The sequence below is a fragment of the Corvus kubaryi genome, unplaced genomic scaffold (assembly GCF_017639235.1).
Source record: "Corvus kubaryi isolate FWS band 111438036 unplaced genomic scaffold, C.kubaryi_AGA036_p1.0 137, whole genome shotgun sequence".
In the NCBI taxonomy this organism is placed as follows: domain Eukaryota; kingdom Metazoa; phylum Chordata; class Aves; order Passeriformes; family Corvidae; genus Corvus; species Corvus kubaryi.
The window spans coordinates 22,770,750-22,787,385 of record NW_024580671.1 but is presented as its reverse complement, the minus strand read 5'-3'; the positions used below and the strand labels follow the sequence as shown (position 1 = coordinate 22,787,385).

Here is a 16,636-nt window from a genome sequence, read left to right as displayed (position 1 = left end):
CATGCCTGACAATAATGTCACTGAATTGTCTGCCAAGGCACTGAGGATGTTTTACTTCAGTATCTTTTTCATTATAGCAAGGATTACTGAGAGATTTCCTACTTAACACAGAACTGTAAAGTAATTTTTTGTTCATAATATGGCTAATAAAAAATAATTTCCTAAGAAAAAATAAATGTTGAGCAGAACTACAATTGGTATTGCTAATATACTAGCTGAATACTTCTTCAAATAGAAACTTCGGTCTGCTGTTCTTATGGAGTGATCATTGTAATTTTCTTTTATGGTATTATGGAAGACCAGAGTTCCCTTCTTTTTGTAGGTGATAACAAAAAATAGACAGACTTGCTCTGAAATGCCAGATTTTTCCTTTGTATCTATGGGGAACTGATGTCTTCTGTGAGGTAATTTCATGGTTCCACAATTTTCTGATTTCTTAGTTAGGACCATGACATATTAATAACTTTATGGTGTGCCAATGGAGAATTGTGATTAGAATTCAAAAGTAGGATGGAAAACAAACAAAAAAACCAAACAAAAAACCAATCCTCCAACACACAGGAATATTCAAGCACCACTGTGGAAAACTTTTTTTTTCCCCAGCTTGAAACTCACAGACTATATAAAAGATTTCATTAGATTCTTCATTATGCTACTGTCAGTTGAGCCATGCTGCACACTGTTGAATCACCATATGGCATATTGGTGTAGAGGCTTCTGTCTGTTAAAATAGATGACACAAGGGTATCTCTATTGTTCCTATTTTCTTGTCCAGGCATGCTGTTTTTTTTCTAAAAATGTGTTTTCTGCAGCATCTTTGATACTTTTATGAGAATGAAATTTCATGAATATTGGGTTGTTTCAACTGCCTACTCTTAAGGTTACAAACCCAACAGGAAACAGCCATACTTAGCTATAATTAAAAGCAACCAAAGCCAAGGGTCCTTTTGATGTATGTTCCCTTTCCAGATAGTACTTTTAAGATAATTTCTTTGTTTTCCTTCTTATATTAAATCAATATAACAATGACTTTTATGTTGTTGTTTCTTTCCTTCCCCAGATGTACATCCAGACAACAACACTTACTATCTCCATGAGTTTAAGTGCTTCTGTGTCTCTGGGCATGCTCTACATGCCCAAGGTTTATATTATCATTTTTCATCCAGAGCAGAATGTTCAAAAACGGAAGCGGAGCTTCAAGGCTGTAGTGACAGCTGCTACAATGCAAAGCAAACTGACACAAAAAGGAAACGACAGACCAAATGGCGAAGTCAAGACTGAACTCTGTGAAAGTCTTGAAACCAACAGTAAGTCATCTGTAGACTTGGTCAAGAGTGGCAGCACATCTTAATAGATGTACGTTCACAAGAATGCACTTTCTTTTAATAAAAAACCTAATTATTTTTGTTGCTTGTTCTGCATGAATCCAGAGATGTGTCAGACATGTACTGCTGAATTCAGGAATGTCTAGAGTTGTTTCCAAGAAATTGATTTTCGCAGGAGGCTAGTAGGAAAAAAAAAAAAGCACAAGCAGATTTTGAAAAGCCACATCTTTTAAAAATTATTTGTTTTAGCTAGTGCTATTTTGATGTGTTGTACATTGCTGTGCCAGTGGTATGTCCTGACAGTTCATGAGGTGTATTTATGGTCATCATTGTATATTCAAAACTCAAAGGCTGTTGAAAAAATCTATAATGAAAACAGCTAACATTGTTTTTATTTTGAAGTCAGATAAGGAAGTGAAAAGAATGGTTTTTATCTTTTTACCTTAATATTTGTTGGATTGTTCTTTTATCACAACTCATGACTAACACTTCCCAGAATAACGCTTGCCATCCAGGTTTTTGTTGTGGTCTTACTCATCTTGGTACAATATCGCGATAATTCATATGAAGCTTAATCATTACATGTTCTGATATATCGTAGGTTTGTAATGGGAAAAAAATTCTTTCCCATGTCAGGAAAGTTCTTGAATCTTGCTACATTTCTAAGTTGCTCTGGTATAGAAGACAACAGAGGTTACAGCTTCCATTCCACCACATAACATATCATCTTATCAACTGGACTTCATAGTAACAATAATAATCAAATACGAGCAGAGACATTAACCTTACCCCAGTGCTTAGCAATGGAGAATTGTTTTCTATTGAGAAGTTAGATGTCACATTTGATGGGCAGCAGCTGTAACAGCTAAGTTTCTCAGTCATTTTACTGCAAACAGCATGGTTTATTTTTAATTTTTATTACTTTTTGATGATAGTGATAGGTGATTAAATAGTACTATTTTGTTTAAGCACACTGAAACGAGGCAATACCAAGTTTGCATTAAAATATTGTACTTATTTCTGAAAAATGCAACCCCCACTGAACTCTATCAGAGTTTGCAAGATTGAAGACTATTTAAAAGTAGCCCATAAGTTTACCATACTATAGTTGCTGATGCATGGAGGATACTGAGTACAAACTGTTTCACTGGAAAAACTCATGACCGTTCAAAATGTGTAAAACTGCTAGAGTGAACTATGGGTTTATACAGCTTCAGATTGTGACATGTAACAAAGGACAAACAAGAAAGGCATAGAAATTCTTTGTGGATCGAATAACAGAATAGAAATATGAAAGACTCAATAATTTTGCAAGTCTTCACAAGTCTCCAAAAGAGAAGGAAAAGAGAGGTGGATTTTGCCGAGTGTGCAAAATGACAAACTTCTGAGGAGAGGATAAAGGAGGGTTTTCACAGTAGGGTGAGAAAGAGTGTTAATAAAGTCTTGGGTATCTGATCAGTTTATCTACTGTACCTAATTAAGAAATGCTGTGTTTGGTATTCCTTAAGCTATGATTATGCATAATTCATAGAAACAGATGCTACTGGAAACCAGTCTGCTTCTCCAGTAGTGTTTGTATGCAGGGGCAGGGTAATGCTTATTTACTGTGCTCTAAACATGATTTTAACAGTAACACATCTATATAATTTTGACCTCACTAGGAGTATATCCTGACTAGGCTTTCATCCATCATAATGCTTCATAGGCAAAAATTCAGTCAAGTCATTTGAACTCCAGAAAGCTCTCCCTATGTAATTGAGTTCTAGACCTCAAGATGGGTTTCTCTCTTCCCTGAAATAGTTATTGTCAAAACTTTTGAAGGTTCCTGTGAATTATAAGTGCACAATGCAGTATATGTCCTTTTCACTAGGTCACTAGTAACAACTTCTTGACACCACAAAATTTTTTCTTGCACTGACTCCATGTGAGGTAGATCTTTCTTTTCAGTGACAGTATATGAAACTGACTGCAAAATATCAGTCTACTCCTAGTGTACCAGAAGTGGGCCGTGAGTGTTGCCCCCCATTTACCAAGCACAAATACTACTAATGACAGCAGTGCTCATAACTAGGTGAGAAATAGGGTGAGGTAGTCATGTAATCCCTTTTACTTCCCACCCAGAGACAGCTCTGCTCCATCTAGTTTGCCCTGTTCCATGTAACACATGTTATTCTATGTTGTCTTCCACACGCCTGCGTTCATGGGTTTATTTGTGGAAGTAGGTCCACATTCAGTGAAAAACAAATTGCTTCTGGGAAACAGGAAAAAACCTGTTCAGGTGCGGTTGCAGAAGGCAATGACAAGTACATTAAATGAATATGGGTCAGATCATAATAATAATTATAAATTGCTTTAAATTCTCTTTATTTTCTTCTTTTTCTTTTTGTTTCATTCCAACAGCAAAGTAATGACTGCAGCTGTAAAAAAATGTTCATTTCCAGAAATATTTTGAGCCAAGCCCGTTACTTTTTCTGGTCATCTAGGCTTGCCAAATGTGGTTCATGTTATTATTGTGAAATGCTAACAGTCTTAAATAGAAGGACACCAGCTGCTGAAGTTTTCAGATCCCCAAACATGAACTCTAGACTTATTCCACATAACTATAAAGACACATGCAATATTTATCAAGTAAAAAGGCCCAAACATTGTTTGGAGATGAGATTAGTTTTAATATATTTCAAACTACTGCCTACATTAAATTCCTGTGCTATCATTTTTTAAAGTAACAACACTCAGAACTCAACTAGATAATTTTTGTTTGTTGACAGCTCTAGATTAATCCTATCAAAACTGTTTAATTCTCAGATACCCAACAAAGTTACAGCAATTTAACAAATTACTCTATATCAGCTGAGGTGTAGTAACTATTATTTTTGTATTTTGAGCTTCTTGCAAACATGCTCACATTATTCAGATTACTGAGTTGTGATAAATTTGATTGTGTTACATTGCTGTGGGCTGAAAACATGCATATGTAAAGTTATCACAGAACTCAGCTCATACAGGATAATGTGGTAAGCTCACTTAACCTGATCATAAAGCTGACCCTACTTTCAGGGAAAGGGGAAGAAAAATGGCTCTGATCTTTCTGTCCTTTTGTTCTGAAATGTGCAGAGTTTGCAGATGTGCATTTATCTGTTATTTATTAGCTAGGAAAAATATCCTTCTGTAGTTGAAGAACTTGGTGCCATTTCATCAATCCTGCATTATTTTGTGCAGGAACTTAGCAGGGCAAAAGAAAAAATAGAATCCTCTCAGAAATCCAGCTGTGGGAGCATGAGAGAGTTCAGACAGGAGCAGTACATCCCATCTGAAAGATCTGAAAGATGGAAATGAGGCTATATTTGCTTCAAGTGTCCCAATGCATGCAAATAAAGCTATTTCATGTTGGTGCTCAAATGTTGTAATCAACTATGAGAAAGACTTGCTTTGTGTGCCAAAAGCAGTCCTTTCATGAATTAGCTTTTTTCAGACACGAGGTGCTGGAGCTACCTGTGCAAATGAAAGTAAGAAATATTACATTTTTCAGCTTTTTTTGATTATTTATTCTTATATATACATTCTTAGGGGAAAAGATTACAGTAATAGATAAATTAAACTGGTCTGGTTCTGTTGTGTCTTTAAAAAATGGCAAATGCAGTATTAGATTCAAATTGCTCAGAAAATCTAAAACATGACAAAAAATCAAGAAGTAAACTTAATTATTTATACTAACCACTATTAATTTGCATCAGTTTTAGTGATCCTTTATTTAGTTTAATTTTTGATGCAGAGGAGAGAAACTGTCTTTTCTCAGTTTCTGTAGTCTGTTCTTCACAAATCATCAGATTGTTGGGCTGAATTTAGGAGTTAGCATGAAGAATGCTTTTCCTATCTATCTCAGCAGTTCTCACCAGACTATATATAAAAAAGAAAGAGATTGAAGAAAGGTATGGAAATAGAAAATTTGAATCTATAGACCAGGCAACATTTTTGCTATCCTGTTATTTTCATCTTGTCAACTGCAATCTTCACTATCATAAGCAGAACATATCTGTAGCAGACAGAATATAAAACATATTTAGAAAGTCAAATTCCTCTTTGTGCATTGTAACATAGACCTTGTTATAGAGAAGAAAAGATATTCAGTCCCTCAGCAGTCTGATTTTCCATGTACCCAATTGATTTAAAATTAGAGAACTAACTACGAGACCGGATGTCACCACTTCCCTCCTCCAACCATTACATTAACCTTGAGTGATATGACTTGAGTCATATTTTTATAGCATATTTTTTATATTTTTTTAATAGCAAAGATGTGAGGGCTAGAACCTGAAACAAACTTTCATAAAAGATTCATAGTTGTTCACTTTTGTAATAGTAGAGCTGTTTAATTCTCTCAGCATATTGTCTCATTCTGAACAAGGAGTGTCAGCTTTGATCAAAAGGAAATATGATCAGCTGGCCATCAACATAAGGAGAGCATAATTTTCTCCAGATAATATGTTCTGTAGGGACTATCTACTCCTTTTCTCTAATTTGGAGAGGTGTTTCCTATGTTAGGCTTTGTTCCTTTCAAGGAGCATAAGTCTCCTTCTAGATGGACAAACCACCACTAGCTGAAAGGTTGTCTTCAACGAGTAGAAGAGAAAGAAAAATCCAATCTCTAAACTAAAAAATGTTTATATCGAATTCAGACATAATAATACCAGATGTTGAAATTCTGTTGTGGGTATGCTGAAACCACTCATCATTGTTCCCTTCTATTGACCTCTGCTTTCCCTAGTCATAAACAAAATAAGTGGTCATGAAGAACCCAGAACTTGGGATCCAGTTTACTCACTGCTTATATACATCCTTAAACATTCTTTATTCCATGAACATGGACCATATTGTTTGGAAATATAGTAGGGCACTGTCTGAGTTCAAATGCTAAATATGGGTTTTTTTCCTCCTCTCTTGAGTCTAAAAATCCTGAACTTTGTTTTTTTTGTTGTTTGTTTTTGGTTTTTTTGATTTACAGCCTCCTCTACCAAGACAACTTATGTCAGTTACAGCAATCAGGCAAACTGAGCAGGGATGAAATTCACTGGAAGATCTGCAGGACTGGATCTTGCAAACATAGACTTTACCACCACCAGAATTCAGTCTTGAAAATATCAGTAGACTACATTCAAATCGATAGTCAGTCTCCTAAAGAACAAGGATTAAACAAGAGCAAAAGGCAAAAAGAGACAGGGGAAGGAAAAGTCCAGTTTTATAACATAGAGACAGAGTGTCAAGCTTCTGAACTGTTCACTCACTAAAGGAAGCAAATCACAAAAGGAAAACAAATGTTAGCTTGTGAAAAAAAAATGCTGTTGAAATAAATAATGTCTGATGTTGTATTTGTAAGTACTTTTTTGTGATTGTGACAATTTCCTTTCCTGTCCTACATTGTTCAACTCGTAAAAGAAGATGAGTTTGTTTCTTGTGATGGCTGACTGAAGTCCTGGGTTATGCTAAAATAAATGCAATGGTCAACGCATGCTAATTTTTATACAAAATAATTTATTTCTAATAATAAAGGAATGTTTTGCAAATGTTGAGACTTGTTTTGTTGCAGTTTTAAGGAAAAGTCCTTACACTGTTGTCTATTGTTTGTTTAGAATGTTCAGTAAAGGTGGGTGTACAAATAAAATAATAATCATGGCATCAGAAGAATGCAGTGTAAACTCTAAGCATGTGTGTATGTATGCGTGTATGTGTGCACCTGTGTGTGTACATACGTGCATGCCTGCCTGCATGCGTGTGTGTGTGTACTCTGCAGTGTGTGAATTTATCTGTTCAAAGCTTTGTGATTATATTTTCTAATGAAAGGATTTTTTCCCTCTTCTCACCCTCAAAGTAAGTGCATTTTATATGTTTGTAAAGTAAAGGAGTCCTGATACTAATTATTTTGTATGATTGTATTATATTTTTCAGTGTCCACTAATAATTTTGATCCTTTTCATTTCTGGAACTTACAGTTTGTAAGACTTTATGACAGCTAGACTGGATTAAGCTGAAAGTCTATGCAGCCTAGTATCCTGTCTCTGACAGGGGAATGTAGCAGATGCATATCTCAATAAAGGTGACTTTGAAATAACAGAAGAGAAATCAATGGAGAATTTGGAAAGCAGTAGCTTAGTGAATATATGTACTATTGCCTTATAAACACTTACAAATCAAAGAAATAAATGCCAATCTACAATCTTCACATCTTCTAATTCCCACCATTGCGTGAGGTTGGAAACAACTATGCAAAGAGAAAGAGAAAATCACATATATATCTATCGTGTTAATGAACCTCTCCAAAGAATTTAAAACATGCAGATAGGGACTGTCCTCTTTGTTACTATACCTGTGATGGATGTTCTGTAAGACTTTTTCACTCCGTAGAGTACTTCATCAAGTCAATGGGTCTTCACATGCAGCTGATTATTAAATGTTATGTCTCCTGACTTGGCCTGGATAGCTCCTTGTGCTTTTATCCTCACAGCAGATGTATTTTTATAACGTATCTTAAGGGAGCTGTGGTGGGTCCTAAGTTACATGAATGAAAGTTGAAGTATCTGAAACTGAATCTCTTTCTATTACTATGCCAATAATTAAGCTCCAGCATAGCTGGCAACTGTATGACAGTGACTTTCCATTTTCAAAGTATTTGATAAAACATACTTAGTGTTTCCCAGAAATTACATGTCTGAAGTATTATCTGATGATTGCTTTGGTATAGTTTGGTATTGTGTGTTTGGTATGTGTGATATTTAGTGTGAAATTTCCTTTTTTGTCTATGCCAAAAACACATCAAAGCCAAACCTATAACATATGCTTACTTTTAAGCATATAGATGGTGCAGGTAATGCAGTGAAACATGCAAAAAATGATAAATAAAACAGTTTTAGTTCTATTTGGTTAGCTAATATCTCATAAAATTGAAGTTTTCTTCTGAAAATAGATTGATTAGAATCAATTTTTAGCAGGACAGACTTTCATGTCTAGGATGGATTTTCTAAAAGAGAAAGAAAATCTGTTTTATCTGAAAAGCAATATTTTGACAGAGTTTCTTTTCAAGAAGCCTTTGGAAAGTTTAATTTTTAATACAGAACAAAAGAAGTTTCAAATACTTTGAAATATCTATGCCTAATAATTTAAGCATAGCCCTGTGCATTTGAAAAAGCAGTACATGGGAATTGCCTTTAAAAGCACATTTCCTATACACATAAACATATGTTAAATATATATAAAGATTAGTATATGTTATCTAAATAACTTCCAGTTTCATAGTGGCCTGAAGAAAATTTTATTCTGAACAGATTTTCCAGGATCAATATACTTTTTTTTTTGGTTGAACAGTAGGTTAAAAATGGAATGTAAATTAATTTGTGCATTTTCTGTGTAATTCTGTCTGAAACATGGAGTATATTAAGGCTATAAGTTCCACTGCCATTAATGTAACTAATCAGATAAATGAGCACACAGCATAAATTACAGAACAGCACTGGTCTTCAGGTTTTGCTTCAATAGGGTGGTTTTGTGCAGTTCATACAAATGCACAGAATGGTCCGCTCGGATTTCACAGTCATTCAGTAGCTGAGATCTTGAATTTTAATAACTAGGCACAGAAATTTTTTTCCATCAAAAATTATAAAAAGTCATTATTCTACAAACTTAGAGTTTAGTTTTGCTCATGGAGAAGCAGACTATTCAATTGCTATTACTGATAATTTGTGTGTGATTGTGCTGAAGCAACTCCATCAGGGCACACAACTTTTTTTTACTGACAGCATAAACAAGTCCTTAATGTTGTTTTGTGACTGCAGGATAAGTACAATGAGATCTGAATGACTCTATGTATCAGGTCAATGAACCAGGAATCAAACAGCACTAACAGACAATACTTTAACTGTTCTATAGAAAGAGTTATGAGCCACTGCATCAAAAATCCCCTTTTCCAGAAATGCCGAAATAACAATTTCCACAGAAGGGTTTTCAACTAATAGCATTACCTCTCTTCAAATTAACAGATAATTTTTTATTACTAAACAAGAAAAGAAATAAACATTCCTAACAGATACAGTTTGTAAATCTATTTTATTGGAAGACAACTTACTCATTTATGCATCTACTTCAAGGCAGAATGTGAAAGCAGAAGACATAGAATGGTGCAGGGAGCAGCAGCCTTTGGTTTGAAAATGTACATCAATGATCCAGCATATTTCACTATCACATCAGCCATTAAATAAAGTGATAGCTTATCATTACACTTTCAATTAACTTATGTGCCGTCTGGCATAATTAAGAAATTACATATTCTGGTTGAATTTTGAAAAGAAAAGTTCAATATCAGAAGAACTAAACATTACTTTTACCAGTTTTGGTAGTATCTAATCTAATGGCACCTTTAGCACTTGCAATACTGCAATTATTTGCATCCAGAAAACACCACTTTGCATGCATGTTTCTTTGCTGTGGATTATTACTTCTTGCAACTGAATGTGAAATGGTCTTTTTCTCAGAAAGAAGTCATTTCTTTCAGACTTTCTCCTGAAATTTCAGAAGCTAATAGGAGAGCGAGGTATGTGTACCACTAATCCTTATTATGCTTCCTGGGAAAGTAAACTATTGTTATTAATGGGTTACAGCAAATACAAGAAGGAACAAATCTTTTCTGTGGACTGCATCCTATACTTCTGAATATATGTTAAGTTGTATTGTCCCCTACTTAACTTAAAATTTAGCTTCTTTCTTGTCTTAAATTTACTAGTAAGATCATGAGAACTGAAAAATACTTTTGGTGGAAATAATCTGTTGCATCTGTGCAATGAAAATAAGCTGGCTGACGTGAAAGACAAATTAATCTGGAAACATTTTGGTTGTAATAACTTGAAGGAAATTGGAGACCTTACTAATGAGTATATTAAAAGTTTTTTCAGGAAATGAACTACAAATTAGAAGTGTGCATAGCTTGTTGCAGTGGAATCTTATGAAGATTTTCAGTTTGTCTTAAAAGGTTACTATAGAAGTCTTTCCACATTTCATGTATTTTGATAACTGTAAATTCCTCCATCACATTGAAACGCTAAACTAATGGAGAGCAATACCTTTTCTCATTTGACATTACAGTGCGACAGCAGGTCACTAGCTCCCAGGAACTTAATATTTTAAGTGGTACAGCAGCAGGGAAGAGAAAACAGCGGTGTCTCCAAAGCTGAAACAGTGTTAGAAGTACAGTAACATGCAAAATATCCTGAATGAATAACAAAGCCCCTGTTTGTATTAAACAAATACCTTGTCTCTTTGTAGAAGGGGAGTAATAGGACATGCAGAGGAGTATGGACATGAAAGAAAAGAAAAGAGCAGTGACAGAATCACAGTGTCTAAAACCCTTCCAGAAGCAGCACAAAATATTGAAAAGTGCCACTGTCAAAGGACTGTGTCAGCTCCAGGTACTGACCTCTCTAAAGGACACACTCCACCCCCAGAGTGGGTGTTAATCTTACATACTCCATGGGACTGCAGTGAGAAAACATGACAAAATAACAAACAGAAACCATCACAGTTAATGTTGGATGAGGTAGCAAATAAGAACATAGACTCATTTTTTCTTTGAAATTCAAGAAAATTTAATAAAAACATTTTATTCACAAGGTGTAAGCTGTGATCAAAGGTTACAACATAACAAATAAGACAACACCTGTCTTTCTACAAATGAATTAGCTCATTCTCTTTTGTCAATGACTAACTCAGTGCCAGGATTTCAGAAAAACTCTGGAGCTTTCCTGTTCCATCATAACCTGTTCTGAGAGGGAACTGGACAATATTTACCAAAATAAAGAGAAAATTTCTCTGTGAAACTGATTTTTTTTTTACTTAACTTTAAATTTTCAGGTGCCCAATATATTGAACATATTCAACTACATATTCAGCTACATATTCAACTATGTATGCCTGATAGCTTTAATTACTGTTAGAGTTGTGTTGGTTCTCATCTTTATTGGTCAAATATAGAAGAAACGCACACCTAGAAACATACCCTGGCCTGTACAAGCATTAAGGACTGTCTTGTTACACGGTGTCATCTAATATCTGCAACACTGCAAGTGCACTAACTTCATCCTCATCTCAGAGGAAGGAAAATGTAAATTGCATGGCCAATATCACTTCCTGCTTCATGCACAGGTGTTTTAGAGGTACTTTGAATAAGTGACAAGGCAAAATTTAGTGTTATTCTGCAAATATTTCTTCAAGATTGATGTTATTAAGAAGTGCTATATACAGTGCTAGTTTGAAAGCCTTTTTTTTTCTTCCTGTTTACCTGATACAGCATTTGCTCTGTTTCTGGAAGCCGACTGTACTTCCCAAATTAGCTGCCGTGTCTTTACTGTCTTTGTGATCACTATCACATCAATATCAAATAAGTATGACCTTTAATAAAATAAACTATATTTATTTAATTTACAAGTTTTATTTTTCCTAATCTTGCTTGAGAATTGATGAACTTTTAAACAGTTATAGTTTGATTTATGATTGGCCACAATCTTTCTTCAGTACAGCTTCTAGTAGTTCTGTCATACTCCATTTAGAGTTTTTTATTCAAGTATTGGCCTTGATATCATGCAAGAAAACATATCAATACAGTAAATACATGTCAAGAAAAGGACAAATAGGAGGAATAAGAGGGTGAAAACTGCTTAAAGAAGGTAACACAGCTCCTGACAACTGATTTCTTTCTTTTGAGGAACAGAATAACCATCCATATCTAAAGACAGTTTCCATAGGCTGCAGATGGAATTCTTCCTCAGTGACTGTTTTCTTAGAAAATCTTATCAATTGGATTAGACTTCGAACGGCATTTTTTTTGATTAAATTTTAATAAATTAAAGAAAAAAACCAGAATGAACTAGTGAAAATAAACGTTGGAGATGCATCAGATATATTGAACTGCCAAATTTGTGAGAACTTGCCTGTTACAATAATAGTAAAATTAAATAATTAAAATAGTAAATCAGAGATGAACCTATCAATACTTCTATTTATCTATCCATTTCTTTACATATCTCACATATTACAGACTGTAAAGGGTACCTCAATATTACTTGTCTACTCTTTTTAAATCAGATGTTCATTTCTTACTGCGCACATAATTCTGAGAGGATACAGAGTAGTAAATATAACTGTATCCATATATTCTCTCCTAGCTCCTCATAGTTTTCCATCACCAGTGATAAACATTTCTAAAAACAATATGTTATTTATTTCTTCATTTCTGTGGCTCATACACTTACCTGAAAATACAGAAGAAGTTGCAATAATTTTGATATAGAGGTTATCATTTCTAGTGAGAGCTTCCATTCTTTGTCACTATTTGCAGAGTGACACTGAACAAGGAATGACAGAAAGATTAGTTTTATTTGAAATTTGGGGTATTCTTCGCTGAAAGACAGCTATGAAGCACCCAATTTGCAAGATAAAATAACAGTAATGTGATTATTTCAAATGCCAGACTGAGGGTACTTTATAAATTACTGTCTAAAGCATTGAAAGTTTAGGATAGATGGCTTGAAAGTGTGTTCTAGAGATAGTTTCAAATATCGGTGCTTCAGAACCTGTTTCTTCACCTTAGAAAAATGAGCTGTTACTTCAAGAAAAAGACCACACATAAAACCAGAAAAGGAAGAAACAACAGCACTGGCAACAACATAAATATTACAGGTGAATGAAAGGAAACACGTTTTTTTAGAAAGTCTGATGAATTCAGTGCATGTTATAGTTATGTATATTGCTTTGCCATGAAAACAGAAATGAGCTAGTATAGGTACTATGCTCATGAAAAGTAATCACACCATGCTTTCTGCTTGAAAAGAACACAGAGCAGAGCTACACATACCTGAAATCCTATGACTTGCTCCATGGCTTTTTTTTTCTTGAAAGAATCATGCTCATGATTCCCTTGTAAAAAAATTCTTTAAAATACATCATGCTTTCCTTTAAAGAACAAGGAGGGTCAGCAGTTTGTATGCAGACAACCTCTTTTTAGTGAACCCCGTGTGTCCATTTGAGGGAAGTAATAGTGTTTAGGCAGGTGCTTGCACTTTCTCCATCACTGTCTCCTACTGTATCCTGCCTGTTAGCACCAAGACACCTGACACAGGTTATGACCTACCTTTGATGAGGTTTTGCTTGAAAGCCAGGTTTTCCCTAAGCAGCATTAATGACAAAAGAATGTTTTTTCTGGTAGGAAAACATCACTGAAAGTACTTCCCATGTGGGTGGTTTTCCATAGTATGGGTCAGGGATCAAAGCAAGACCTTTTCTGGAGAGCTAAACTGTAATGTCAGCTTTTCTGTCTGGTATGGTGGAGTTGAACTACCAGCTGCCAGGGCCAAAGGGCTGGTGTGCTACTGATGCAAATGAGACTCTCAGCTCTCTGGTGTAGGGAAACAACACAAGTCACCTGAAAAACATTTGCATAGCCTGGGGCTTGCAGCACATCCTGACTCAAGATGTAGATGTTACTGTTTATCCAGTAAAGTGACAGTAACAGGTAGATTGTGGGTTTTCTTTCAGTTGGATAATGAAATTTCCGATAGATAAGCCCCTCTAACCTCAGAGGGGAGTTTATGAAGTTAATTTTACAATCAAGGAACTCAAAATTGCTTGTAGACACTAAACTGAAGAGACTGGTATCAAGTCATTATTAAGGTTCAGCAATGTCTTCACTCATGTCTGTTTTCCACTGCAAGCTGAATTTGGAAACAATCAGATTTGTAATACACGTCCAGGATTGCAAATTTTACATGGGGTAGACTGAGTCAGCCTTTCAGAAAAGAAGTAAAAAATATAAAAATGTAGGTTGACTGACATACCAGGTATCCCTGGTTTCTATTCCGATATAAAATGCAAATAGCAATGTGCTGACATGCAAAGACATCAAAGTATTCGGTAAGCCAGATCTTTGCTTAAAAACTAAATGAATCTACAGAGGCACAACTCCTGAAAAAAAAACCAAAAAAGGCAGAAAATCTCCTGCAGTAAGATAAAACAAATTATCCAACATTCTGTGAAATAATTAGAATATCCTACAAAGAATTGCTGGCTGTTGGCATTTTGTACATGGTAATTTCCATATTTTATTTAAAATTCTGCTGAACCTGATGAATATTTTAATCACAATAAAATAGCAAGTTTTTTTCTACTGTAGTTCTACTCCTTACTTACAAACTTTTAGCTTATGTCAGCAAGCAGTGGTACTGACACCAACAGAAGCCCAGGACATAAGCAGAAGTGGATCCATCTGAAGCTGGAAAATTTCAGGCAGGTACTTCCCTGTATGTAAGGATCAAGATAAATCAGCATGTGCAAGTCAGCCCTCAGACACCTCCAAGAGATGAGTTTAAAGATACCAGAAACTGGTGCTTGCTTTCTATATGAGTCTCCATCACCACTTCAAAATATCTTGTTCTGGCAACAAGTCCCCAGACTGCATGCTCAGAAGCTGACTGAAGCACATAAATCCATAGAATCTGTTCTAGAAAATACAGTCTATAAGAATTTGAAGAGTAGCTTCAAATGAAGCATGTACTGTTCATACCATTGAAATATATCATTAAACTTTTTGACCTAGGTGAGCATGGTTGGAATACTTTGGCAGGATGACATATTCTAGTTACTAGAATTCTTTATTATTATTATTATTGATATTATTCTGTATTTCATCAGCACTTTTTATACATTAATTTGTATTTAATCAGCAGTATCTGAAGAAGGTACTTGGGCTTAGAGCATGTACATCCAGAGAAGCACAACTGGTGAGTTACTCATAGATAATTGTAGCAGACAATAACTGAGATGCTCTGATAATTACCCATTATTCAGCACTGCTGTAGTGTGTCAATTTTGATTCCCTTTTTGAGGCTAATCCGTGATTTTACTTGATTTTAGAAGCATTCTAGCCTGCAGGTGAGACACAACCAGTTTGCAAAGCTCCCTGTGTGTGATTCACAGAAAACAGGAAAGAAGTGATTGGCAACCATCAGGTCCATTCTGCAGCAGTGCTGTCTGCTTAGCTTGTCTGGGATCAGAAACTCTGAGACAACCCAGGACTGAAGAATTTGTCCAAAGAAATACTACATGATTGGTCTAGAGGTGTCTGTCTGCCTGCCTGTTTGTTTAGAACAGGCTTGCCAGGCCACAGTAATCTATCTGCAGCAGTCTTTTATTAATTGACCTTGTCATAGTAGCCCGTATTTTGATGATGGAAACCACTAACTTTTAACTACAATATGCAATACGAAGCTTAGGGACTGGAGACTTTTCATCCTTCAGGAACTTATTTCTATTCAGAGCCCCAGTATCCCCCAGGGAGCCATTCAATGTAATTGTTTTTTGGATGGCTTCAGTGATTTTGCTTTAATAGAAATGCCCGCTAGGATGCTCCATATACTTATAATTTTTTCCATGAAAATTTCTTCAGAGTTTCTGCTTGGAGTTTGCTTCTTTTTTCTTTTTTAGAAGCTAAGAAAAATTGAAACTTTTGATTATATGTATATGTCACATTTTTTGATTATGATTTACTGATAATTCTTCTATAGATTGGAATATGCTTTCCAGAAACCAAATAACTTTATCATTTATGAACAACTAAATTCTTCTCTCTGTGAAGCTAATCTGAGGTTTTCTGTAAGATACTGGTGTATCCTGAGAGATGAGGGCATCCAGTTTTTCCTGAAATGTCTGGGAGGATACAAGTTTAATAGGAAGGGTATAATTTCCAGGTCACCAAATTATCAGTGTCTGAAAAAATAAACCTGGCTGTTGCAATAGCTTGCCTGCCGCATTGAGATCCTGAAGTGATACTTTCTGAGGAGCTTGGAAATAGGAAGGAAATTAATACCTGGGAGCTGTGATGGAGGTTATGACTTGGGGAGTGTGCCTGGTGCCTGTAGCAGTGCCACAGAGCTGCTGTTGCCTTGGGGTAAATGCGCAAAGCAATTTAGGTGTTACAGTGCTGCAATCAAAGCACCACATTGAAAATTAAAATCCACTAAAACCCAGCTCAAACCAGTCAAAATTTGTTTTTAAATGGCTTTGAACTGGAATGAAGCTCTTCATGGAACACAAACTGAAGCTAAACCTGCAGCAATTCTCCACTATTATAGTTCAGCTAAAACCATGATGATTCCAAGGGCAGATGATTTGGATGCTTTCTCTGTGTGTATATGCACTGTGTGTATATGTTCCATAAGGAAAACCTTTCTCACAAGCAAAAATTTCCATAGGTGTTCCTTTATCAACCCTGTGGTTTTAAT

The 16,636-nt window shown here is 35.3% G+C and overlaps 1 protein-coding gene across 5 annotated transcripts in view; it reads left to right on the top strand.

Annotated features, from left to right (window-relative positions):
- The window catches only part of GRM8 (glutamate metabotropic receptor 8), a 323,953-nt gene extending 317,059 nt beyond the window's left edge, over positions 1-6,894 (top strand). For 4 of the 5 annotated variants that reach the window (XM_042018191.1, XM_042018190.1, XM_042018193.1 and 1 more), the window contains 2 exons: positions 1,061-1,307; positions 6,328-6,894. In XM_042018191.1, coding sequence (XP_041874125.1) covers positions 1,061-1,307; positions 6,328-6,377 — 297 coding nt within the window. In that variant the 3' untranslated portion in view covers positions 6,378-6,894. Of the gene's footprint in view, positions 1-1,060; positions 1,357-6,327 lie in introns of all 5 variants that reach the window. The other variant, XM_042018194.1, reaches the window with a different exon arrangement.
- The last annotated feature ends 9,742 nt before the right edge of the window (positions 6,895-16,636 follow it).